The 27,465-nt window shown below is 41.3% G+C and overlaps 1 protein-coding gene across 5 annotated transcripts in view; it reads right to left on the bottom strand.

Annotated features, from left to right (window-relative positions):
* Positions 1-366: 366 nt before the first annotated feature.
* Ctps2 (CTP synthase 2) overlaps positions 367-27,465 on the bottom strand; it is a 109,901-nt gene continuing 82,802 nt past the window's right edge. For all 5 annotated transcript variants that reach the window (XM_013032113.1, XM_013032116.1, XM_013032112.1 and 2 more), the window contains 5 exons: positions 26,934-26,989; positions 25,508-25,604; positions 17,790-17,934; positions 2,558-2,656; positions 367-591 (listed from right to left, as the gene is read on the bottom strand). In XM_013032113.1, coding sequence (XP_012887567.1) covers positions 2,575-2,656; positions 17,790-17,934; positions 25,508-25,604; positions 26,934-26,989 — 380 coding nt within the window. In that variant the 3' untranslated portion in view covers positions 367-591; positions 2,558-2,574. The remainder of the gene's footprint in view (positions 592-2,557; positions 2,657-17,789; positions 17,935-25,507; positions 25,605-26,933; positions 26,990-27,465) is intronic.

A 27,465-nucleotide genomic window follows, 5' to 3' on the forward strand; every position in this document is an offset into this window, starting at 1 on the left:
CTGTTGTGTGAATTGCACCTCAATTAAAATGCTCATCATGATTCCTGAGGTTTTGGATCTGCTATACATTTTGTGTTTAAAGTGAGGATCATACTTGCACCACTCCAAGTCTTAGAAATGTTCATTTTTACTTTTTCCTAGGAAATAAGCAAGATGAGTAATCAAAATATCCTTGGCCAATATATAAATCTGTGGTTGAATTTCAGAGTAAGAGAGCAACTCATTTTTTTTTACTTAATTACAACACAAGACTTGTTACCCTAGCACAGAGGAAGACCCTATTACCTGGATACTCGCTTATCACAGTGACATCATGACATTAGTATGTGCGGGACAAAACAAAAACAAAATTTCCTTCTCCATGACTGATTGTTGGAAAAAGTTTAATTAACTACAAAAATCTATGAATATCAAAGGTGGCCTCTGGAGAAAAATGGAAACTACTCCTTTGGTTCTGGTTCACAAGAGTAAGCATCAGAAGAATCCCTTTGAGTCTTTACAGTCCATGCTGGTAAACACTAGAGTGAGTCTTTACAAGTGTGGTGATTTCTTCAGGTAATTCCTTCATGTTGATTACAATTGTTTCAGTGGCTTAAAAAGAGAATATAAGTATTAGCAACATCAAAAATGAATAATACACATCTTTAAAATACCTCCAGCTAAAGCCAGATGCCAATGGCTCACACCTGTAATCGTCTCTACTCAGGAGGCTGCAATCTGAGGATTGAGGTTCAAAGCCAGACTGAGCAAGAAAGTCTATGAGACTCTTTTCTATTAACTACCAGAAAACTGAAAGTGGAGCTGTGGCTCAAAGTGGTAGAGCACTAGCCTTGAGCAAAAAAGCTCATGAACAATGCCCAGGCCCTGAGTTCAAAACCCAGGACTGGTACAAAAAAATGCCTCTAGCTGGGCTGGTGGCTTATGCCTGTAATCCTTGCTACTCAAGAGACTGAGATCTGAGGACTGTGGTTCAAAGTCATCCTGGGCAGGAAAGGCCATTAAACTCTTATGTCCAATTGACTACCAAAAAAACGGAAGTGGACTGTGTAAGGTCCGCCCCTGGATGGCAAGCAGACTCCACCCTACTCGCAGCAAAGTCTCCACCCAGTACCTGCGTTACCTAGGCAACTGGCACACCTGGAAGAGGTCACATCTGCATTCGCTGAGGTCACATCTGAATTTGATATGGCCACACCTTTCCCCTCCCATACCCTACATAAGGCCTAGCCCAGGCCCAGACGCTCTCTTGCTCTTGCTGCTCTTTTCTTGCTCTCTCTGTTCTCTCTCTGTTCTTTTCTTGCTCTCTCTCTTTCCCAGCCATGTGGAGTGCCAACCTTGCCCGGTCCCAGCAGGTCTACCCCTTACCTGAATACCACGTGAGTGCTACTGTTCTTACCCTTCTCTCTGCTCTTTTCTGGCTCTTTTCTCTCTCTTTCCTCTCTTCCCAGCTCTCTCTCATTCCCAGGCCTTTCCCAGCCACGTGGAGTGCCAACCTTGCCTGGTCCCAGCAGGTCTACTGAATAAACCTACCCCTTACCTGAATACCACGTGCGTGCTGGTGCTGTTCTTACTCAGCTACCTCCTTTAAAAACCTAACAGACTGTGGCTCAAACAGATAGAGCCTTAGCTTTAAATAAGAAACATCTCAGGGACAGGGCCCAGACCCTAAATTCAAGACCAAAAAAAAAAATCCCAAAACAAAACAAACCTCCCGATAAGCTGTACAGTGTTTTGCCTTATTCCTGAAGGTGACTGTGTTTAGTTAAACCTAAGTACACATAGCTGTGCTTCCTCACTGATGAACATGTGCAGTATTCTCCTCAGATAAATACTAAAGAACTCACACTAGAGCAATGCACTGCCATCCCTACTAAAAAGAAGCTATCCAATTTGAGGTCTGTCACAACCCCTAGGGTAATTCCTGGCAATACCTGCCTCTGAGAATAAATTTAGGAAAGTGATGCAGGTTCCTGTCCTCTCTCATAATATGAAATAGAGCCACAGGAAAAATAAGCTGCCCTTGGACACCAATCTTGTCTCTAGTATCTTCCTACAAAGAAATAAAATGTTATTTTATTTTATACAAATCCAAAGGAATCTGCCATACAATGAGAGATCTACACTACAGTCAGTAAACTGTTTTTGTAAATAAAGTTTTATTGGCACAGGGCCATGTCAATTTCTTTCTTTCTTGCCTCTGGCTGCTTTCCTACTACAATGACAGATTTCTGTAGTTGTGACAAAGACTGCAAGACCCACAAGCCTAGCATACTTACTACCTGGCCTTGCAGAAAAATAAATGTGCCAATGCCCAACTTAAACTACTACAATTCTAAACAGCTATAGCTCCCAGATACTTATTTACTGGCATATTTATACACTCGTTTCTGAACTCAGATGCATCCTATTTCTCCCAAGTCCTAATTCTGAAGAGTGCCGTGGGCTCTTAGGTCTGTCCTGCTCTCTGTGCCCATCAGATAGCATCCCAAGGAAGCTAAGACCTGTAATATTCCCATCTACTTGTCGATTGGACTAGTACTTGAAGATTTCTTCTTACCTTCTCAGAAGACCCTGCTATTCCAAGTCATTCGTTAGTTGCATATCAGCTATATTTGGCTCTAGAAAGCTATCATCACTCGCAATGCTGGATCCATCACTAGAGCAAAAGAAAAACTAATTTAGCAAGGTGTTAAAAAAAACACTTACCAATTATTCATTTTCAGTTGCAAATATGTTCTATAATTAACCTCCCGCTAGAGAAAATACTAAGGAATGCTCTGTTATCACTTTGTGGTCACTAGAGGGAGAGGTGAGTCCAACCACATGCATGGCCTTCTTCTTGGGTCAAAGAAATGAATTACTTGCTGTCATCAGAAACTGGAACTTACTTATTGAGAAGATTCAGGGAAAAAAATCAGTTCAAGTTGAAATTTATCTTCTGGAGACCACTGATCACCAGTAAACTTCAACAAAACCTTGATTTCTCTCCTATGCCTCTTACTTATGGTCTGCTTTCTACTAGAGCTGTTCTATTTTTTTTAATGACTTAAAATGAAAGCCTGTGTTGCTAAGTTCCCCTTCATTTTCTAAGAATCTATTCTTCAGACTGTGGCCTAAGTCTTAAGCTATCTGAAATTGAGTATCACTTAGTTCTTTCCCTACTGATCTCAATTTGTTGTCAAGTGCAAACAATATTACCTGGATACTGGTTTTTCATACTTCACATTTCTGATGCAAACTATTTCCTTTTTGACACAATAAACAAAAATATGGTATGTTGCCAGGTGCTAGTAGCTCATGCCTGTAATCCTAGCTACTCAGGAGGCTGAGATCATGGTTTGATGCCAGCACAAGAAAGAAGGAAGGCTTTGAGACTTTTATCTCCACTTGAGCACCAAAATAGTCAGAAATCAAGCTGTGGGGGCTGGGAAGGTGGCCCAGTGGTAGAGCGCTTGCCTTGCATGCCTGAGGCCCTGAGTTCAATTCCTTAGCACCACATAACCAGAAAAAAAAAGCCAGAAGTGGCGCTATGGCTCAAGTGGTAGAGTGCTAGCCTTGAGCTGAAGAGCTGAGGGACAGTGTCCAGGCCCAGAGTTCAGCCCAAGACCGGACCCCCCCCCCAAAAAAAGACCTGATTTCTGTCTTGGGGCTGGGAAGGTGGCTCAGTGGTAGAGTGCTTGCCTTGCATGCATGAGGCCCTGGGTTCAATTCCTCAGCACCACATAAGCAAAAAGGAAAAAAAGCCGGAAGTGGCTCTGTGGCTCAAGTGGTACAGCGCTAGCCTTGAGCTGAAGAGCTGAGGGACAGCGCCCAGGCCCAGAGCTCAGGCCCCTTGACTGGCAAAAAAAAGTAAAGAAAAAGAAATCCAGCTGTGGCTCAATTGGTAGAGTGCTAGCCTTTTGCAAAAAAAAAGTTCGGGGATAATGCCCTGGCCCTGATTTCAAGCCCCAGGACCAGCACCAAAAAAAAAAAAAAAACCTGGAAATGATGGTCTGGATCTTTCCTGACAGTAGATCCATTAAGACCTCAGGTGAGAGGTGTTGTCCCTATATCAGAGAAAAGGAGACTCCTTCCTCTGAGACACAGGGACAGAGAGAACAATCTGAATAAATGGGCCCTGGTTCATTCCCCAGTCCATTCCATGACATCATACTCCTTACCCTATTCTATTTCTCCATAACTCTCCACTTTTCCTCAAACATGCTACAGAAAGCACTAGGGCTTATTTCCTTAACAAAGACTCTTTTTTTTGGTTGGTCTTGGGGCTTGAACTCTGGGCCTGGGCACTGTCCCTCAGCTCTTCAGCTCAAGGCTAGCACTCTACCACTTGAGCCACAGCGCCACTTCTGGCTTTTTTCTGCTTATGTGGTGCTGAGGAATGGAACCCAGGGCCTCAGGCATGCAAGGCAAGCACTCTACCACTGAGCCACCTTCCCAGCCCCTAACAAAGACTTATGTCACATAAAATTTATATTAAACTCAAAAGGGGTGACATGGGGTCAAGGGGAAAAGGGTAGATGAATACAGAAGAGAAAATGGGGGGAAAAAACAGTCAAAAATCCAGTGTAAGCCACACCGGTGGCTCACACCTGTAATCCTACCTACTCAGAAGGCTGAGATCTGAGGATCATGATTCAAAGCCAGCATGGGTAGGAAAAGCCTGTAAGACTTTTATGTCCAATAAACTGCCCAAAAACCAGAAGTGGCGCTGTGGCACAAATGGTAGAGCACTCACCTCGAGCTAAAGAGCTGAGGGACACCGCCCTCAGAGTTCAAGCCCTCAGGCTCAGAGTTCAAGCCCCACAACCAACAGAAAAAAAAAAAAAGAATCCAATGTATAGCCTACAAAATTAAGAAGAGTGAGGGAAGGAGTGAAGAGGGGAAGGAGAATGTTCAAAGGGGTGACATTGGTCAAGATATATGCTATTCATAAACTTTGTTAAATGGCAAATCCTTTGTACAACTACTTAGAGATAATCATAAAAAGAAAAAAGTTATATTAAATGAATGTGTATATCTTTCGTTAGTAATCTGTCTCTGGCTATCATGGCCTCAGACATGAACCTAAGCTGGGGAGAGGAAAAAGATGTTTTTCCTCCCCTCCAGCAACACGAAAGAAAGGACTAGAGAACAGTAAACACAGCTGTGGATGGCTGATTCACTAGTCAGATACTATCCTTTTTGTTTCAGCTGCAGATTGGTTTTTGTCTGTGTGTTCCTCCCTAGATACAAAGGAATCAGTCATCCATGGCTGTTAGCAAATCTCACAGGGAACTTAGACTTGGTAGTCATTATGACTAGGGCCTGCAGGTTGGTTCAAGACCTAGGAAACACAAAGATACACATATAAAAAGTTAATATACTCCCTAGTTGCTTTGCCTTGAAACCCTAGCCACTTCAGGTCATATTTTCACTGCAATTTATATGCTAGCAGCATGGAAGTTTTCTATTTCAACAAACATGCACATCAAAACCGGACACTGGTAGTTCATGCCTGTAACCTTAGCTCTCAGAAGGTTGAAATCTAAGGATCGCAGTTCAAAGCCAGCCCGAGCAGGAAAGCCCATGAGACTCTTATCTCCAATTAACCACCAAAAAATCCCCAGAAGTGGGACTGTGCTCAAGTGGTAGATCACTAATGTTGAACACCAAAGCTCAGGGACAAAACCCAGGCCCTAAGTTTAAACCCCAGGACCAGTACCAAAAAAATAAAACAAAACCTCATTAGTCCAAAAGTTTGAGAAATATGCCATTTTCAAATTAGAAATCTAAGAGATGATCTTATTTCCTTGATTCATATATAGTACTCAGTATAGAACTGGTTGTTGAAACCCCTATCACCATGCTGGGTTCCTTTAAAAATATATCTCAATGAGTAAGCTCTGCAATTGAACCTCAGCTCTGAGACTTAAACTCAGTTTAGGTCTTCTTGTTTGGTTTCAAGTAAACCATAACATTAATGAACTCCACTAGTGTGCTACTGATACTGCTTGGAAGTATTTATTCTGTACCTGACCCATCCCGAGCATCTACTGACTAATAACAACCAGAGTCTGAATTCCAAAGCAGGTAAAATTTCACTTTTTTAAAAAAGGGAAGAAGGGCATGGTTTTAAAAACTCTATTCTGACAGGCTAAAAAAACAAAGATTTACTATACATATATTGAGTATTAAAAGATTCAAAACAAAGCAAAAAAGATACACTATCTTTTCTGGGTTGTATGCTCACTGTCTTCCCTGACTTTTGGACAAAACAGCAGAGATATAGGGACACTCGAGCAGAGAGAAGAGATGGAAGATTAAGAATTGGGCTACGGAATAGAGTGTGGCTCAAGGGGTAGGGCACCTGTCTAGCAAGTGTAAGGCCCTGAGTTCGATCCCCAGTACCACCAAAAGAATGAATTGGACATAAAAGATAAATGTATCCCTAAGATTAGTAGAGTAAAAGATGTCATAGTTAGACTTTAGTTCAGGGAAATCACTTCTGCTGCATAAGAATTGCAGAACATTTTTGTAAACTGGCTGGAAAAGTCGATATAACTTTGTATATTCTACCTATGTCTTCTTTCCTAGAATAGAAAGAAGGGAGATTTAGGAAAAAACTCCATTGCTTCAGGTGTCAAATTTTACACACACTTCTTTTCCCTTCACTAAGCTCAGAGTAGAGTGTAGGGTGGGCTAACATCTTCTCTCTCATATAGCCCCCATCCTATAAGTAGGATGTTTTTGCAGTGCTAGAGTTTGAACTAAGAGCCTTTTACTTGCTAATAATGTATTCTACTACTGAGCCATACCTCCAGCCCAAGATTTATTGATATCAATAATTACTTATTAGCCACATACCTTTGGATAGTTCACATGACCCGTGAGAATCAAAAAGAAAGTAGCAATAACAAGTTGCCAATTTCACTAAAACATTGAGGGCTAAAAAAGACTGTGTAAAGTTCCTATGAAAACTACATAAAATGTATAAGCTGTAGCTATTTATTATGGCTGCATACCCAATTCATAATATTAGTATTTTCTTGAAACTCATAGAGATACAAAGAATCAGGAGAAATTGCAAAGGGCATGATTTTCAGAACTGTTTCCCATACTCATGGGATACAGCATAATTCCCAGCACCATACTAGCCAGTGGGCTTAGGTAGGTCTGTTTCTAACCTTTCTTATTTCCCATCTGGAGGCCATTTGCCCTAAGCTCTGCCAGTACACCAAAATGGCAGAGGCAAAAATCTAACAAAATGAGGTTCCAGCTTGAGTTCATTCATCTCCACTGATTTTCTTTCATATGTGTTCAGAGATCCAGGGTAGGACAATAAAGTAGACCATGATGCTCTAGAACAAAATTATCAAAAGAAGTGCTACTGCCAAACTTGCTGACTTGAGGACATTCATCTGCTGGCAAAAGAAACAAGTGGTAGAAATAAAAGGTGGGTCGCTGATGGACACAGAACAGTGGCTCCTGCACATGCTACGGAATGCGGGTGCCACTCTGTGCTAGGCATGTGACTTGGGGTTTTATTTCTGTTTCACGAAGAACCAATATAAAAGAAATCAGAAGCTAGATTTATCTGAGTATATTTCCACTTAATTAAAAACATTTCAGCTCAGTCTTAAGACGAATCTATCTTTCTGAATAAATCTAACATTCACACTGGGTTCACCATGGGAAGAACTATCAGATACTGCAGTCATTCATTGTTATACTGTTGGTGGTTTTTAGACAGTTTTACTATGTAGCACTGGACATTATTTTTTCTACCAGTACTAAGGGGCTTGAATTGAGCTCCTGGATGCTGTCCCCTAGCTTTTTCTCTCAAGGCTAGAGCTCTACCACTTGAGCCACTCCTCCACTTCCAGATTTTTGGTGGTTAAGAATCTCATGGATTTGGGGCTGGGAAGGTGACTTAGTGGTAGAGCGCTTGCCTTGCATGCCTGAGGCCCTGGGTTCGATTCCTCAGCACCACATAAGCAAAAAGTAAAAAGTCGGAAGTGGCACCGTGGCTCAAGTGATAGAGCACTAGCCTTGAGCTGAAGAGCTGAGGGACAGCGCCCAGGCCCAGAGTTCAGGCCCCACGACTGGACCCCCCCCCCAAAAAAAAAGAATCTCATGGATTTTCCTGCTCTGGCTGGCTTCAAAATTTGATCCTCAGACCTCAACCACCTGAGTAGCTTGGGTTATAGGCCTGAGCCATGCCAGACTTGGCCCTAAACTTTTGATCCTTCTACTTCAGTCTTCCAAGAGCTGAGATTACAGGGAGGTACCATCACTAGATATTAAGATTTTCTATATTAAATTCTATAATGTAAGCCAGGCACCGGTGGCTCACATCTGTAATCCTAGCTACTCAAGGAGGCTGAGATCTGAGGATCACGATTCAAAGTCAGCCCAGGCAGGAAAGTCTATGAGACTCTTATCTCCAATGAACCATCAAGAAAATCAGAAGTGGCGCTGTGGCTCAAGTGGTAGAACGCTCACCTTGAGCTGAAGAGCTGAGGGACAGTGCCCAGGCCCAGAGTTCAAGCTCCCATGACAAAAAAAAAATTAATGAGGGTATTCTTAAACCTGCACTGTCCAAAACACTAGCCACATGCCATGGTGTCTATCTACATTGAAAGCAATTGGGATCAATTAAAATTAAAAATGCCATTCTTTATTTGCATTGGCTAACCTTCCAGTGCTCTGTAGCCATATGTAGTTCATGACTGCCATATCTTATAGTGCAGACCATTAAACATTTCAGTCATTTCAAAAGGTTTTAATTGATAGTATTCCTTACTTTTAAAACAAATAAATCCTATTTTAAAAACAAAATACAAGCCGGGGTCCCGTAGCTCACACCTGTCATACTAGCTACTCAGGAGAGGCTGAGATATGAGAATCATGGTTCAAAGCCAGCCCGGGCAGGAAAGTCCATGAGACTCTTATCTCCAATTAACCACTAGAAAACCAGAAGCGGCACTGTGACTCAAGTGGTAGAGCACTAGCCTTGAGCTGAACAGCTGGGGGACAGGGCTCAGGACCAGAGTTCAAGCCCCATGACTGACAAAAAACAAACAAACAAAAATTACAATCATCATGCAATAGTCCTTGTCATTTCATCAAAAAAGTTTTGTTTCTAAAGGTCTGTCTAAGGGGCTGGGAAGGTGGCTCAGTGGTAGAGTGCTTGTCTCACATGCATGAGGCCCTGGGTTTGATTCCTCAGCACCACATAAGCAGAAAAAGCTGGAAGTGGTGCTATGGCTCAAGTGGTAAAGTGCTAGCCTTGAGCTGAAGAGCTAAGGGACAGCGCCCAGGCCCAGAGTTCAAGCCCCATGACCAACAAAAAAAAAAGGTCTGGCTAAAATTGAAGCAAATATCTTTCTTTTTTTAAAATTTTATTTTATTTTATTTGTGAACATACTGTACAGAGGGGTTACAATTACATGGACAGGATAATGCGTACATTTCTTACCAAGCATTGCATCCTCCTCCTTTGTTTACCCTTCACATCCCTTCCCAGCCTCCCCCCTCCCCCCTGAAGCAAATATCTTTCATGCACATACATGCTCATACAAAGAGTGGAATCTCTCTGAAAAATAAAAAGGATTTCACAAGACCATTTTTTACAAGACAAAAAGCAAAGTCACAAGCAGCCATCCACACACATGGGAATCACTATCACTAAGACACTCTCTTGACTTACAAAAGAGTTGATCACAATGGCTCCCATGTGAATCTTGACATTGACAAATAAAAGACATATCACAGTGAGACAGATTTATTGAAGACATCCAGTTCCTGGTAAATTCCCAATGTAAGAAAACCTATTCCAAGGCACTAGTAAAAAAAGCATCATAATGCTTAGCAGAGTCCATTGTAGGCTGACCACAGGCAGCTGGTAAATTATTTCTCCATTACCAAAAAAGAGGTAATTGGAATGTTGATTTTAGGGTTAATGACACAAGGCCATGAGCCAGTAGCTCACTCCTGTAATCTTAGCTACTTAGGAGGCTGACATCTGAGGATCCTGGTTCGAAGCCAGCCCTGACAGGAAAGTTTCTGAGACTCTTATCTCCAATAAACTACTCAAAAAAAAAAAAGCTGGAAACAGAGCTGGAGTTCAAGCCTCAGGACCAGCGCGCGCGCGCGCACACACACACACACACACACACACACACACACACACACACACGCATTAATGACATAGGATGCACAGCATGCACATATTCCTCCATATTTTCTATCAAAATCCATTTCATGTGGGAAAACACATGTTTTAAAAACACGTTGCCATGCACACAGAAAGCATTGTTACTGCCATACTTACTTCCTTCTCAAAGGGCCCCTGGAAGCCATTAAATAGGAAAGCAACAGAATAACTTAGTATGCCTTCAATGAGTTTTGCATTTCATAGTAAACAGTAGAATATAACCCAGTTCAAGCATTAAAAGCACAGTAGTCTGTAGTACTCTGAACTCCATTCCTAGCTGGCAACCAAAACTTCAGCACTGCAGGGGGCCATGATCAATAAAGAGCACCTTTTAACCTATATATAATCCCCAAAGGAAGGAGGACTCAAGCATGATTTATTAACAATAATTACCAAGGTGGGCAGGGGGAGAGGTATGGAGGTGAAGTCAATCACAGGAGAGAGCTGTTTTAAAAGAAGTTTAAAAAGCATGACTCAAAAAAAGAAGCAAAAATAACAATTTGCTCCCCACCCCCCCCCCGCCCTGCCAATTCCCTTTTGTGTGAAATGTAACAGAGAGGCAAAAGTACCATTGTGACAATAAGTTAAGGTTTACAAAACACCATGTTGACTATTCTTCACACAAACCTAAAGATCAGGAGTAGTGACTTGAACCAAATTCCCCAGGAAGTAGCTGATACAGAAATCAGATCCATTGCACCTGACCTACTCATTGAATCTGTCACCATATAGGACATGAGCAGCCCCTAGCAATATCAAACATGCAGCCCAAAAGCCAAAAAGCAAGGTTATTACGGGTTTGAAATAGTTCTAGAAAACAAATACCAGATTCATGCAGAGAGAACTAGCTTCTTACACCGAGTCAAAGCATGATCTTTCAGAGTCAGAGCACACAGAGCCAGCCAAAGAAGGGTAAGTGTGCCTTACAGGGAGGTAATGATCACTGCAAACAATGGAGAGAATTCTCTCACCCCCACCTTAACCACTGCCGAAAGCTGCCATCCTAATAGCAAACAGATCAGTATTTTCCTCCCACAGAGCAGTGCAGGAGTATATATCAACAGCCGAGAGGCAATGGCATTAAAACCCTCAAGGGAATTCAGGGTACTGCAAGTTTGTTCCATATGGATTTATGTACATTTTCTCCTGTAAGCCAAAGGAAACCACTGAGGGCTTTAAACTCCAGAATAATGTGGGAGGATCATTTTGACAGCAGAAAATGGATTAGGAACAGGAAAGCTTGAGGCCTAGAGACCAAGTAGGAGGCTCTGCAGTAGGCAAGTGATCCAGGAGCTTAGAACTAAAGGAAACTTAATAAGAGTATAATAATAATAATAATAACTATTATCATAGACTAGGCACTGTGCTAAGTGCTTTATATGTAATGTGAAATTGAATCTTGATTACTATCGTGGGAATGAGGGACTATTATGACCCCCTCCGTGTGTGCGTGCACTGCTGGGGATAGTACACAGAGCCGCCTTGTGCATACTAACTACTTGCCCTACCACTGAGCTACACCCTCAGCTCACATCATCTTTTGGTATCTGTAAGTTATATGTGAACATGAGTTTGTGAGTGTGTGTCTGTGTGCTATAACTGGGACTTGAACCCCCAAACTCCAATTCTTGCTTGGCTTTTTTGCTAATGACTGGCACTCTACCACATGAGCCATAGCTCCACTTCTGACTTTTTACTGGTTAAATGGAGATAAGAGTGTCATGAATTTTCCTGTCTGGGCTGGCTTCAGACCTTGATCCTCAGATTTCAGTCTCCTGAGTGGCTAGGATTACAGGCACTAGCACCTGATACTTTTCCTTCCTTCCTTTCTTCCTTCCTTCCTTTCTTTTTCTTTCTTTCTGTTTTTGTGCCAGTCCTGCTGCTTGAACTCAGAGCTCCACACTCTCATTTGATTTTTCACTCACAGCTGGTGTTCTACCAGTTGAGCCATACCTCTACTTCTGACATTTTGCTGGATAACTGGAGATAAGAGTCTCACAGGATTTTTCTGCCTGGGCTAACTTTGAACCGTGTACCTAAGACCTCAGCATTCTGAGTAGGCTGGATTATAGTCATGAGCTACTAGCATCCAGCCCTGCGAGGTGTTCTGAAGCTTGATGTATAGTGACAGTGCATAAGAGCTTTACAGGGCAGCCACAGATACACATATGCTGAAAAGCAATTGACAAACTTTACACTCCAGTCTTTCATTTGTTGCTTACAAATGGAATTCCCAGGGCTAGTGCAGGTGGGTAACTCAGTGGTAGAGTGCATGCTTAGCGTAAGATTCAACCCCAGGGCTGGGAAGGTGGCTCAGTGGTAGAGCGCTTGCCTTGCATGCTTGAGGCCCTGGGTTCAATTCCTCAGCACCACATAAGCAGGAAAAAAAGCCAGAAGTGGCACTGTGGCTCAAATGGTAGAGCACTAGCCTTGAGCTGAAGAGCTGAGGGACAGCGCTCAGGCCCAGAGTTCAAGCCCCACGACTGGACCCCCCCCCCAAAAAAAAAGATTCAACCCCAGCATTCCAAACAAAGGTAGCACCAGTAGCTCATACCTGTAATCCAGCTACTCAGAAGGCTGAGATCTAATGATTGTACTTTAAAGTCAGCCCAGACAAGACAGTTGGTAAGATTCTTATCTCCAATTAATCAGTAGAAAGTCAGAAGTGGAGGTATGTGTGGCTCAAGTGGTAGAACACTAGCTTTAAGCAAAACTCAGTAAAATGCCAAGCACTAGGGTCTCACGCCCATAATCCTAGCTACTCAGGAGACTGAAATCTGAGGATGGCAGTTCAAAGCCAGCCCAGGCAGGAAAGTCTATGAGACTCCAATTGACCCCCAGAAAACCAGAAGTTGCGCTATGGCTCAAATTGTAGAGCGCTAGCCTTGAGCAGAAAAAAAGGCTCAGGAACAGCACCTAGGCCCTGAGTTCAAGCCCCAGAAAAGGTATTCCTGACAGAGACTGTGTTTTTATTTTTTTTTTGAGACTGTGTTTTTAGATACCAAAAAATTCACAATTACAAGAATCTTAGTGCATTGTATTTAATACAAGTCTCCTAATATTCTGCCTCCAAGTACATGAAACAATCTCATTTCACTCACTATACTATATGTCAGCCAGACCATGTAAGCTGCTGTTATCTTTTATACATGGGACAAATTATATTTAGACATTGGAAGACAGACATCACCCAAGAATTGTAATGGTTTATTTGACAGACCTATAATTTTCCATTGGATTTATTTATTCTAAAAATATCTTATTAATTAGACTTATACAAACAGAGCTAACACAACAGGCCTGAGGCTGACATCTTTAGAAAGGCTTGCAGAGTTGGTCTTGGGCAGGTGTCTGGGTCTGTAGCTTCCAGAATGTGTGCTCCCTAACTGATAAGATTATTTCCCTGAGCCAAGGCAGAGGACTTGAGCCAGAGCTCCACTTCCACTGTTCTGTGACCAGCTCTCAGAAAATCCCTAAACTCCCAAGACTCAAATGGGCTTCTCTGGGCAGAAATATCACCCACATGTTATGTTTTCACTGCTGGAAGGAGGATGCACTCTAGGTGATTTATCACAGGAGGGAAGGAACACAGGAAAGCTGCAAATGGCTATCTGTAGATTCCACTTAACATCTTTTCCCTTACTGGTCCTGCTGTGCATGCTCACTGTGTGACAATGACAAACAACAAGCCGTGACTACAAGTAGATTCTGATTCCTTCTCAAAAATTACCAACTATGTAGGAGGTCTTGGGAAGTCTTCAAACCAAGACAAGAGCTTGATTGTACATGTACGTTTTAGTAGCTCATAACAACCTGCAAAATAACTACTTTGGAACTATTATGCCACTGAATAGACTGCTACAGTTCTAAAACTAGGTGGAATTGGTCTTTATAACTGCTCTGCTATTCTCAAGATATTTACTTTACCAGCTTTCCATCTCCAAACAATATTCTTATTACAACTTCTCAAGTGCTCAAAGATAAATACTCTCTACCAGGCAGAATGCAGAGGTTACCACTCAGGTATTCTTACTTGAAACCGAATCTTTTTACACTCTGTGCCTTAAAGACATCAGCTGTCTATATGCCATTTGAATAGCATCTGAGTCCATTTCCGGGCAAAGAAGTCATTATTCTAGTGTTCATTCTATAGTTGATTACAAGAGGAAATCTTGTTGGAAAGAAATGCAGTTCCAGCTCAGCTCGTATGAAAGCCTGGCCATCAAATCAGTTGCTTTTCCTAGTTCACAACTTCCATGAAGCTATTGTAGTCTTGGTGTCTGTAACTGGATTCATAGTCACCATTCTTGGTCAAAGATACCCCTGCAAATGCGTCAAGATTGGACTCGACTACATCCGTCTTCCTCTGCTACCTATATTTATTACTTTAATGGGTAACAAATGATGCCTGTGTGCTAGGGAGCCAGAGAAAGAAAGATAAAAGAAAGATGCTGACTGCCCTTCAGGAAGGCACGAGTTGGTAATTAACACATAGGAATTCTCTCACAACCCCAGAAGGCTATTAGTGAACTGGAATTCCAATATACACATCAGAATTTTATTAAAGGACTTTTCTTCCATACAAGATATACTGGGCCTAGTTCAGGAATTGCTAGCAAGCAATTTTGTCAAAATCTGCCAGGGAGATTCATTCAGAGACCATGGCCTCCAAGCAGGAATTACCAGGCCAGAAGACACAGGTGTCCAGTGCTCGCAAACTACACAGAACTCATATGCTAGGAATGCTTGCCAACAGTCAGATCGTTATGAGTGAATAATTGATCCCAGTCATCTAACGTATTCTACTGTCATCCCTCTCTTATAGTGCATGATCCTAAAGTAAAATAGAGACTAAAAGGAGTTATGAAGGGTCACAGTATGCATGTGACATAGAACTACACTGGAATTTGTTTTTATGTCAGTCCTGGGGCTTGAACGCAGGGCCTGGGCTCTGTTCTTAAGTTTTTGTGCTCAAAACTAGCACTCCAGCACTCGAACCACAGCTCCACTTGTAGCTTTTTGGTAATTTATTGGAGATAAGAGTCTCATGGGCTTTTCCACTCAGGCGGGCTTTGAACCACAATCTTCAGATCTCGCGCTCTTGAATAGCTAAAATTATAGGCATGAGCCACACTGGAATTTTTAATCTGCTACATAAACTACGAGATCTGACAATACCTCAGCATCTTCTTTATGTGAAATATCTTATGCAGCACCACAGCCTTTTAGTCATAGTATGGAAACCTTGGCTAAAATAGGGAAGAGCTTGGTGTTTCCTCACCCATTCCCCCAGCTCTGTACGCCCAGTTTGAAAGCCAGTGCACTGGTTCAAGACCGCAGACAGTGATCATTAATTCAGCAAGGCACCTGGCAGGCAAGCTATGTCATTCCATATGAACACATAGGCAAAGAAAAAGCTAGAGCTGTGGGCCTCTCCAAGCAGGTAATAGCACTAATATACAGGCTGTGTAACTCATATTTACATAGACACCCATGCACAGATCCTGGCAGCCCTTAATGACAGTAATACAATGGCTGTTGGCTAGCATGAGGGTCAGCCATAGGAATTTTCTAAACAACATGTAAGGTCACGGTGATAATTACCTCCTCCTCCTAAGGCTATGCTAGTCTACTTAGTTCCTTCCACTTGCAAACTTTTGACATAAATATTCTTCAATGAAAAGAAGTAAAGATGTTTGCTAAAGATTTTTCTTTACTCAAACCTAATCTTAACAATCATTTTATAGTTCACCTACAACAGTAAAATACACTTTTTGCAACAGTCTTGCTATGTAGCCCACGCTGGCCAAAACTCAGTGTGTAGGCCAAACTAGCCTAGGATTCTCCTGCCTCAGCCTCCCAAGTACTGGGATTATGGGCATGCTAGCACACAGCTAGCAAAATACATTTTTTTCAGTACTAGAGATTAAACTCAGAGCCTTACATGTGCTAGGTAAGTGATCTACCATTGTGGCATACCCCTGGTCCACAAAATACATTTTAAATGTAAATAGTAATCAGAGTCAGGTAAATATGAGCTTGGTTTACAATAATACTATGATAATTAAAAGAATAATAAAGGTTCAGGTATAAGGAAAGAAAATAAAATCAACTGAACAAGGCTGAAATCGCTCAGTAAAAACAAATTACTTAATTTACAATTTTCGAGGGAGAAAAGAAAGTCAGACTCCTACTTAACTAAAAATGAAGTCCATATAAATCTGACAAGAAAGAATAACAAAGGAAGTGAATTTGATCAAAGCACATTGTTTGGATGTATAGCAATATCAGAATGAAACTCCTTTGTACAATTAATATACACTAATAAAAAGAAAGCCCATATAGATTATAGACAAATTATAATATCAAAATAATAACAAGAGGATTATTTTTATATGAAATTCTATAGGAAAAGGCTTCAGGAAAGATACTAAAAGCAAATCAGGAAAGTAAAAGATTTGGCTACATTTTTTTTGTCAGTCGTGGGGTTGAACTCTGGGCCTGGGCACTGTCCCTGAGCTCTTCAGCTCAAGGTGAGCACTCTACCACTTGAGCCACAGCACCACTTCCAGTTTTCTGGTGGTTAATTGGACATAAGAGTCTCACAGACTTTCCTGCTTGGGCTGGCTTTGATCCTCAGATCTCAGCCTCCTAAGTAGCCAGGATTACAGGTATAAACCACCAGCACCTGGCTTGACTACCTAATTTTTAAGAAGGATGAGGGAGAATTATAGAGAGGATGAATTTGATTAAGGTGCTTTGTATGCATATATGGATGTCACAATAAAACACCCTTGTAGCTGGGCACCAGTGGCTCACACCTGTAATCCTAGCTACTCAGGAGGCTGAGATCTGAGGATCATGGTTCAAAGCCAGCCCGGGCAGGAAAGACTGTGAGACAACTATCGCCAATAAACCACCAGAAAAGCGGAAGTGGCACTATAGCTCAAGTGGTAGAGGGCTCACCTTGAGCTGTAGAGCTGAGGGACAGTGCCCAGGCCCAGAGTTTAAGCCCCAGGACTGACAAAAAATAAAAAATAAAGCCCTTGTACAACTAATATACACTAAAAAAAACTATTTTAAAAACATAAAGGAAGTTTAAAGTCCTTATGTAAAACCTTTCTTTTCAGTACTAGGATTTGAACTCAGTGCCTTATACTTGCTAGGCACGCTCTCTACCACTAGAGTCATGCTTTCAGCTCCCTCAGCTAAAACTTCAGGGAGAATAAAAGTTGCCAGTAGCAACAAGAAAAAGATGATGAAAAGGATATGAACAGGCTACTCATGAAAGAAAGAACTAATAAACATATACAATATTAAAATATACTTCCTTATTGGAGAATCAAGAAATGAAAATCTGATTTTTAACTTAGAAAACTGATAACAATTTCTAAAAATAATACTCAATGTCAGCTGGCACATTATCACTGCAAATATGATTAAATTGTTTTCATAAAGAGAAATGAGATTTAAGGTTAAAAAAGTGATCTTTCACTTTAAAAAAATTATAACAATATTAAGTTTTGTAAGCAATATAAGATAATAGTAACTACACATCTTGGGTCATTGCTGGAGCAGTAAACCAGTTAGTTACCTGGGAGACAGTTTACACATGTGCTGCAGGTAGGCATTCAGGTTCCCAGTTGCTGCAAGTAAGAGACCCAAATATGGAGGGGAAGGCTTCATAGGCCTAGAAGAAAATTCAGGATGGAATTGGACACCAACAAAATATGGATGATCTGAAATGAGAGCAATCATAATGTGATTGAAACAAATATGAGAACTGCTTGAAAGATTATCTCATTATTAAATAAGAAAACTTAGTAAGTGCTAAAATGATAATTTATCATCATTGTGAATTTCATTATCTCTTTTTGGTAAATTCCAAACTGTAAAACATTTCACTGAAGAAGAGATCTGGAATATTACTTCTGGAAGGGGTTATACTGAGCAAACTTAGGCAAGAGTGGTTTTCTGTTGTTTTTGTTGTGGTGGTTATTTAGGCTGGTTCTGGGGCTTGAACTTAGGGACTGGGTGCTGTCCTTCAGTTTTTTTTTGCTCAAGACCAGTGCTCTACTACTTGTGTCACAGCTCCACTTCTTTTTGATAGTTAATTGGAGATAAAAGTCTCACAGATGGGCTAGGAATGTGGCTTGGTGGTAGAGTACTTGCCTAGCATGCATGAAGCCCTGGGTTCAATTCCTCAGTACAACATACATAGAAAAAGCCAGAAGTGGTGCTCTGGCTCAAGTGGTAGAATGCTAGCCTTGAGCAAAAGAAGCTCAGGGACAGTGCCTAGGCCCTGAGTTCAAGCCCCAGCACTGGCCAAAATAAAAGTCTCACAGAATTTCCTGCCTGGGCTGGCTATGAACCATAATCCTCAGATCTCAACCTTCTGAGTAGTTTAAGATTACAGGCATGAGTCACCAGTGCCTGGCTACAGCCACTCCTTGATGTTTTTGTAGACTTACATTGGCTCTATTTTCATGATAGCTCTCAGACTTAGGCTAAACTTGAGTTATACTTTCTCTTAGATGGCTTCAGGCTATTTTCTTTTTTTTCTTCCAGGCTATTTTCTAAAGGTCTTCTTCCCCAAGAGAAAGGTCTCCTGAGATGAACCATCACAACTGACTCAGTGAGCTGCCTTGGGAAAGAGCAAGGACAACTGTCTTTCTATTCAGAGAATCCTATTGGGTATTAAACACAGTACCATAAAATAAACTGATACTTTTATTTCAACCTATGCTACCTTATTCCTGTGATGAAGAGGCTCTGACTGATAAAAGAATGACCTTTCAACATGTTAATGGTGCTCATGCCCCAAGGTAGCAAGAGTTCAAGTTATTTTTCTTTTCCTTCTACTTTGCTAACTGCATGAACCTTTACAATGAACATAAGTTACATACACTATCATGGAGTGGGGGGAAAATTAAGTGATTTTCATAATAAGGTTTTATAAGAAGCCTTTCAGAAGAAGTACCTTTCCTTAGATATCTGGGATCTTCTGTTTAGGAATAGTAAGAACTAAACAGACAATGTTTCTGGGTAGAAGGTTTCTACCCTTCTGCTGAAATAAGAGCTCTAAAAGCTAATGTATATCTCAGATTAAGAAACACAACTGAGCATTGATGGCTTATGCCTATAATCCTAGCTAATCAAGAGGCTGAGATCTGAGGATAGAGGGTCAAAGCCAACCCAGGCAGTTAAGTCCCAGAGATTCTTATCTCCAATTAATCGCCAGAAAATCTGGAAGTAGAGCTGTGACTCAAGTGGTAGAGTGCTAGCCTTGGGCAAAATAAACTCAGGGACAAATGCCCAGGCCCTGAATACAAGCTCTACGACTGTCTTGTACACTTGCATATGCACACACGCACATACACACAGACACACATAAATATCATTTGAGCATCTCTAATCTCATAATTACTATAGTATAGGGTATGGTCAATATTCTCAAATGCCAAAAATAATTTTAATTGCTATATGCATTAAACTATGAGCTATAGACATTATTTCATAGGAAGAAGTAAAGATAACTTTAAAACCATTCAACAAGATATTTGATCAAATGATCTAAAAATCTGGTATGGAATTCCCAAATCATAATTCCTGGCACCACTGCTGTTAACTCAAAGCTGTTAACTAAAATAATAAGGAAGTGACTATGTTTACTCTATGTTTACTCTAAGGTTATCATCTAAAATTCTACTGTACAAAATGGTAGCCTCTCGTAACACATGGCTATTCATATTCATTAGAAAAAATGGAGACATTTCAAATGCTCTATAGTCTCACGTGGCTAGCAGCTACCATACTGAATAGGACAGAACAATTCTGTTCTTGTAGTAAGCTCTATTGGACAGCTCTGTTCCCAGAGAGATTCAGTACAGATATACTCTGTATTTAAGCAGAAGCCTTCTTGAACTAGAGGGAAATTCAGGTATGAAACTTGGTTAGGGGGATGGTACTGTCAGGAATGTGTCCCCTCAAGGAAAGAAGAGAAACCATCCACCTTTAGAGAGGAAACTAGGCAATGTAGCTTTAAATGGAAGACAATGTATGTTATAGCATCTAGGGGTGCCTTGGGAAGAAAACAGACAGCAATCTTGTTTTTGTAACACTGTGAATAAAAGTTGATCATGTGATAGCCAGCAACAGAATATTTGAACAAATGGATCATTGCTCTGATTATTTTATCTAAAAAATTCTCTGCATTAATATAAACAATTGAAAAGGTTTTATTTTGAAGTTGTTCTATCAGTCAGATAAAGTACCTTTAAAATAATGGGCTCAATTACTCTGAACCAAATTCTGACATCATATAAATAGCAAGCTTTGTGTTTTTCTTCGGGTCCTTCAGAAACTATTAGAGATTCACACTATGCTTCCTAGTGGTACTCAAGACCAAAATTTTCTGGGGGAATTTCCCTTCATAAAATGAATTCCCTTGTAGTCAGTTTTGAAAAATTGCAAGGTTTTACAGAGGCCCTCATTTCCTGTCCAACTCACATGAAATCTGAACGCATCAGTGAGAAGCTAAATCTTTGTGATAAAATGAAAAAGAAGCTTCTCAAGCTGAGTGCCGGTGGCTCAAAACTGTAATCCCAGCTACTCAGGAAGCTGAGACCTAGAGGATCAAGGTTCAAAGCCAGCCTGGGCAGGAAAGTCCATGAGACTCTTATCTCCAATTAACCACCAGAAAACCGGAAGTGGCGCTGTGGCTCAAAGTGGCAGACCACTAGCCTTGAGCTGAAGAGTGCAAGGATAGCATCTAGGCCCAGAGTTCAAGCCCCACAACTGACAAAAAAAAAGAAAAAAGAAAAAGAAGCTTCTCAGGATTTGCTGACAATGAGGAGAAACAGAAGAATTCCAAGAGAACACATACTAGAACAAAGTAAACAAATCGTTTTTTTCTTTTTTTGGGGTCCGGTCGTGGGCCTGAACTCTGGACCTGGGCGCTGTCCCTCAGCCCTTCAGCTCAAGGCTAGCAGTCTACCACTTGAGCCACAGCGCCACTTCCAGCTTTTTTCCCCCCTGCTTATGTGGTGCTGAGGAATTGAACCCAGGGCCTCATGCATGCAAGGCAAGCGCTCTACCACTGAGCCACCTTCCCAGCACCATACAAATCGTTTTTTTCTTAAGAAATTCCCTGCCTACAAACATGCATGTAACATACACAGGGGTCTATACCTATGCACACAAATTAAAGGAGGATATACTAAGGGGAGGAGCTCAAAGGTGTAACACCTCTGAACAACTGAAGTACTATTTAATCAAAACAATTGCCAAGAAGCAAAAATGGGCAAGGAGGAGGGGGAAAGGTTAAACAAATATAGTCATTATGGCCTAGGTACATTATGTAAAAAATGGAACCATGGAACTTGAGAGATGGGATGGGGAAATGGGGGAGAATGACGGAAGGGTTGACACTGATTAAAAAACAATGTACTTATAACCTGACTTATAGAATTGTAACCTCTTTGTCCAACTATTTAATAATAGCAGTAGTAGTAGCAATAGCAAAGATAAAAGGAAATTCCCTGCCCTTTCATGTGCTAGAAAGACTTAAGAGGTTGGAACATCAGTGATCCATACTTAAATTCTACATAAACACTTTCATCAGAAATACATCATCACTATTCTAATCCAAAACTCCAGGCAGGGGTAGACAATCTTAGGCAGAGTGTCAAATGACAATAAGAAGAAAAATAGCAGTCAATGGAGGTGGTAAGCCTGAGTTTGCTCCAGTCCCCTCTCTTCTAGCACCTAACTAGATGGCCCTGAACATGTCACCTAACCTCATTGCACCCCAGGTTCTCTGTGAAGAGAAGTAGTGTCCATCCTGTGTATAAGTCACACAAGGGCATGTGTGGAGTCCCTAGCAAGGTTCTAGGGACAAGCATCTAGTGAATGCACAATAAATCGCTTGATTTCCCAATTTCAGGGTCCCAGTAAAATGCAAATTTGTTCAAATGAGACTTCTCTTACATTTCTTCTTGGGATTCCTAGAGTACTCAATCATATTAGTAACCAAAAAGAAAAAGGGCAAAAAAGGCATTTGGGCCAGACGCTGGTGGCTCATGCCTGTAATCCGAGCTATTCAGGAGGCTGAGGTCTGAGGATCACAGTTTGAAGCCAGACCAGGCAGAAAAATCTGTGAAACTCTGATCTCAAATAGACTACTCACAAAAGGCCAGAAGTAGTGCTGTGGCCTTGAGCACAAAGAGACTCAAGGACAGTGCACTGAGTTCAAGCCCCAGGACCAGCAAAACCAAACAAAAAGTCATTGGAGCCAGGCACCAGTGGCTCATACCTGTAATCCTAGCTATTTAGGAGACTGCCATCTCAGGATCCCGGTTCAAGGCAAGAAACTCGATGAGATTCTTATCTCCAAATAACCACCAAATTTTGAAAGTGGTGTTGTGGCTCAAGTAGTAGAGCATTAGCCTTGAGCAACAAAGCTCAGGGAGAGCACTCTAGGCCCCAAATTCAAGCCCTAGTAGCTATACACACAAAAAAAGGCATTTGAAGTAGAGAATTAGGGCTAAGATGAAGACAGACAGGCTTAGAAAAAAGACTCTGAGATTTAAAGCACAAACATTGAAAAATTGATTCTAGGACATCATGATTCCGTTATGAGTATCCCTTATACACTGTCACACTGAATAATGAAAGTGGTTTCACCAACAAATCTGAGTGATATGCACTGCACAGTCAGGGCGCTATCCTCCTTAGGAGGTGCTGAAAAAGGACACTGCCTCCATGCAAAAAGGAACCTGAAGATGAGTCTGAGTTGGAGTCACCATGCACAGGGGCTATGGTGACCAAGGTGGCAATGCAATCTCAAACACTGTCTTTCTTTCCAGACAGACTTTATAAAACTTGATGACTGATGACAGGTGGACATGGAAAGGAGAAAAAGAGCTTAATGATCCAATGTAAAGTTTGCTAGTCTAGGAGAATGTTTTGTTTTGTTTTTTGCCAGGTCTGGGGCTTGAACTCAGGGCCTGGGCACTGGACCTGAGCTTCCTTTGCTCAAGGCTAGCACTCCATTACTTTAGTACTGAGAAATTGAACCCAGGGTTTCATGTATGGCTAGGCAAGCACTCTACCACTAAGCCACATTCCCAGCCCAGAAGAACGGTTATTGAACAGGGGGTCAAATGCACTCCTCAGGGACATGGGATGCTCTAGAAATGTTTTGAAATGTCACAACTAAATGACAGAGGGATGCTTTGTCTGCAACTGGAATATAAAGAATACCACATTGTACACAGGACAGCACCACCACAAAAACTGATCAATGCTTAGTAAGGGTAAGAGACCCTGGATACAGAGATTGATGATACCTTAACATGGTCAGAAGGAAGAGTATAGAGAGCATGAAAATCTAGTTTTAAATAAATTGACAAGAAAGTACCAAGAGAATATTCAGAGAGACTAACAAATCAAGAAGAAACCTGAAAAAGTTCCATTCAAGTTTGTTCAATGAAGTGCATATGTGTGGGTCTAGACCAAGCTTGCAAATATAACTGGTAAAGAGCCAAATAATACGAACTGTAGGCTCTGTGAGCCATAAGATCTCTTTCACTTCCATTGTAGGATCAAAATCAGCTATACAGAATACATTATCAGGGAGTGTGACTATTGTCACGGGTCAGAAAAGCCTGTCCCAAAGTTCTTTCCTCTAAAGAGATCAGGAGGGCCTCAGAAGGAAGTTAGTCACTCTGACCTTCCCCTTCCTTTCTGGGTATGAGACATGCATGAACTCTGTGAGTTACATTCCAGGCAGATTTTGCCAGGTGCTGGTGGTTCATACCTGTAAACCTTAGTTATTCAGGAGGCTGAGGATTACAGTTCAGCCAGACCAGACAAGAAAGTCTGTGAGACTCTTATCTCCAATGAATCACCAAAAAGCCAGAAATGGAACTATAGCTCAAGCGGTAAAGCACTAGACTTGAGCAAAAAAAAAAAAAACCCTCAGGGACAGTGCCCAGGTCCTGAGTTCAAGCCTCAGGACCTGTACAAAAAAAAGAAAAAAAAACATTGTTTAAAAAAAAATTAAAAAGTCTTCATTCATCAGCTACACAAAAACAGAAAAACAGAAGGCCGGATCTGGCCCACTGGTAGTAGTTTGCTAACCTCCAAGCAAAGAATGTGAAGACAAAGAGCTGAGATCAGGTGTGACTGCAGGCTTATCATGTTCGTGCAGATCTGAATGAAAAGAACATTGCCTTCTGGCTCATCAATAACAAACTGTGTGCTTTGTGCCTGTGCTCTCAGGAGAGTTCCGGTCCAGCCATAAACAACTTCTTCCGTGCTCTTCCATACAAAAGTCCAATTCTTTTTGTTTGTGTGATGTTTAGTCTTAAAAAGAACTCTGAGTGCAGCGATTAGTGTTCAGAAGTTCAATGACAGGCTGGAGCTTGACCTTCGAGCACAAGCAATAGAGAAAGGCCAGAAAGGAGCCAGGTTTCTCGTGTAATGAACAGCAACAGTGGTTACGTAGTGAGGTGGGCAATTGGTCATTATTTCCTCAAAGGAGGAGAGTAAGCAGAGGGGCACTGAATGGTGAGCTGCCTGCTTTTTCAGAGTCTAACCCTGAGGCTAGCACACAGGAGAAACCCAGAATACAGGAAGGGAAATAGCCAAGAAGCCATAGAATTGATAGACTTGAAAAGACTCATCTTTTTGTGGTGCATTTAAACTAATAAGCTCCAAAATATTAAGTGTATGTGTGTGTCTATCTGTACATGCATGCCAGTAGTAGAGCTTGAACTAGGAACTGGGTACTGTCCCTTAGCTTTTTCCCTCAAAGCTAGTGCTCTACTGCTTGAGACACCCCTCCGCTTCTGTCTTTTTTGATGGTTAGAGATTAAAAGTCTTAAAGACTTTTCCTTCCAGGCTGGCTTCAAACCATGATCCTTAGACCTCAGCCTCTTGAGTAGGTTGGATTATAGGCACCCAGCAGCAAGGTATTTTTTTGTGCCAGTCCTGAGGCAAGAATTCAGGGCCTGAGTGCTCTACCACTTGCCACAGCTCCACATCTGGCTTTCTGGTGTTTACTTGGAGTCTCATAAACTTTCCTGCCTGGTATAGCTTTCAACTGTGATCCTCAGATATAAGCCTCCTGAGTAGCTAGGATGAGCAGCATCAGGCAAGCAATTTATTTTTCATGTACTTTGTAGTTGCATGCTTATTTCAAAAGAGAGGAGAACAAAAAATAACAAACTAGATTTCAAAGTAGTCTACGGTTGACAAAATAGATGTTACTTCACCATGAAACTTTACAAGAGCAAAGTGCCCACTTACTTTCCAGTTCAATGATTTCCATCCTCTTCCCATCAACATCCTGACCTACAAAACGTAGGTCTTTCTGCTCAAACTGGTTGATGAAATTAGGATTCACCTGGAAATGGAAGACAGTAAGCCAAGAAATTAAGTCTTTGAGCCACAGTGCAATGCAGACATAGTTAATGAAAAGGTCCTGCATCAGCTGGGCAGACTTTCCACCTCATTGATCTTCTAATGAGAACTTAATTTCTGTATTCAACACTCAATGTCTAATTTTAAACTCAGGACAAACCTGGGACATACTGTTTAATCAAATCACCTTAATCTAGGTGTACAAAGTTCTACTTCCCAAAGATAAAAATCAAAACATAAGACCCAGACAGTCTGTCTCAGAACCTTAAGATTGGCTAGTTGTAGCCAACTCTATACTAGTATCTTCCTTGAGCTGTGTGTATTTAACTATCTCCCCCTCTCCAAGTTAGAAATTTCATAAATGACTAAAATTCTTCTTTCCCTTGAACTAGGGAAATGTTTTGTTTCGGGTTTTAGTTTTTGTTGTTGTTGTTGTTTTTGGTCATGGGGCTTGAACTTGAACTTGGTGGGGCTGTCTCTGAGCTCTTTTGCTCAAAGCTGGTGCTCTACCATTTTGAGCCATAGCTTCACTTCCAATTTTCTGGTGATTAATTGGAGATAAGATTCTCACACGTTCCTATCTGCACTGGCTTCTAATTGTGATCCTCACATCTCAGCTTCCTGAGTAACTAGGATTACAGGTGTGGGCCTAGGGACTCTTATCTGTCCCATTTATGAAGTGGATCCCAATCAGTTGAACCAAATATGATAAGCACATCCCTACAGATAGATGAATGTTACAAGAATCTAGATTTAAGATCACCAATGTTCAGCACTGGTTACCATTTCATAGGTTGATAGGTACCTAAGTTGACCTAATCAGACTGAAGAAAAATTCCATACATGTTGCTTATAGCCTTCTCGCAGCCATCAAGTAGACTACACAGAAGCCAAAGCAGACACACAGAAAAAGGCACAGAGGCTGTGGAAATGTAGCCTCTAGGAAATGTAGTTCCCTAGGGATACTACTAATCTGGACACATTTTCCGAAGAGTTTGCTTTTAATCACAGGGCTCTCCACACTAAACATTCAAAATATGGGTGGTAATTCATCATGAAAAGCATACCTCAGGGGCTGGGAATGTGGCTTAGTGGTAGAGTGCTTGCCTAGCATGCATGAAGCCCTGGGTTCGATTCCTCAGCACCACATAAACAGAAAAAGTCAGAAGTGGCACTGTGGTTCAAGAGGTAGAGTGATAGCCTTGAGCAAAAGAAGCTCAGGGACAGTGCCCAGACCCTAAGTTCAAACCCCAAGACTGGCAAAAAAGAAAAAAAAAGAAAAAGATCAAATTGCAGGCAAAGAAAAGCATACCTCATATCGATGTCTGTGTCTTTCTTCTATAAAAGGAACATCATCATAAAGTTTCCCTGAAAAGACACAAGAGATTAATTCTGCAATAACTGCCTTTAGGCCACATCCATTGGCACATATGTAGAGAAACCTCTGAGATCTCTGCCTACCACAAGCCTACAAATGACTGCACATTGAGTAGCAATCTAATTTCTCTTCTCTTCTAGAAGAATATGGTGGTAACTTCTTCAAAATCTTGAAGCAATTCTCAACTAAGCCATCATCATTGCATAGGAAAATATTCATTAAGGGATCCAGAAGATCTGCCATCCTTCCAAACATCTATCTACAGGAGTGAAAGACCAGGTAATATTGCCCACCCCCTTGCTTCTATATGGACTCACACCATATTTTGTCTAATAACCTTATTTGCAATAACTAGTATATGTCTGAGTGAAGCAGAAAAGGTCAGATAAGGTGATGTTAGGGAAATGAACCCTAAGATATGTATTCAAATGTTTTATTCTTTCATGAAATTGTTTCTAACACATTT

Source organism: Dipodomys ordii, unplaced genomic scaffold (genome assembly GCF_000151885.1).
Source record: "Dipodomys ordii isolate 6190 unplaced genomic scaffold, Dord_2.0 Scaffold150, whole genome shotgun sequence".
Taxonomy (NCBI): Eukaryota; Metazoa; Chordata; class Mammalia; order Rodentia; family Heteromyidae; genus Dipodomys; species Dipodomys ordii.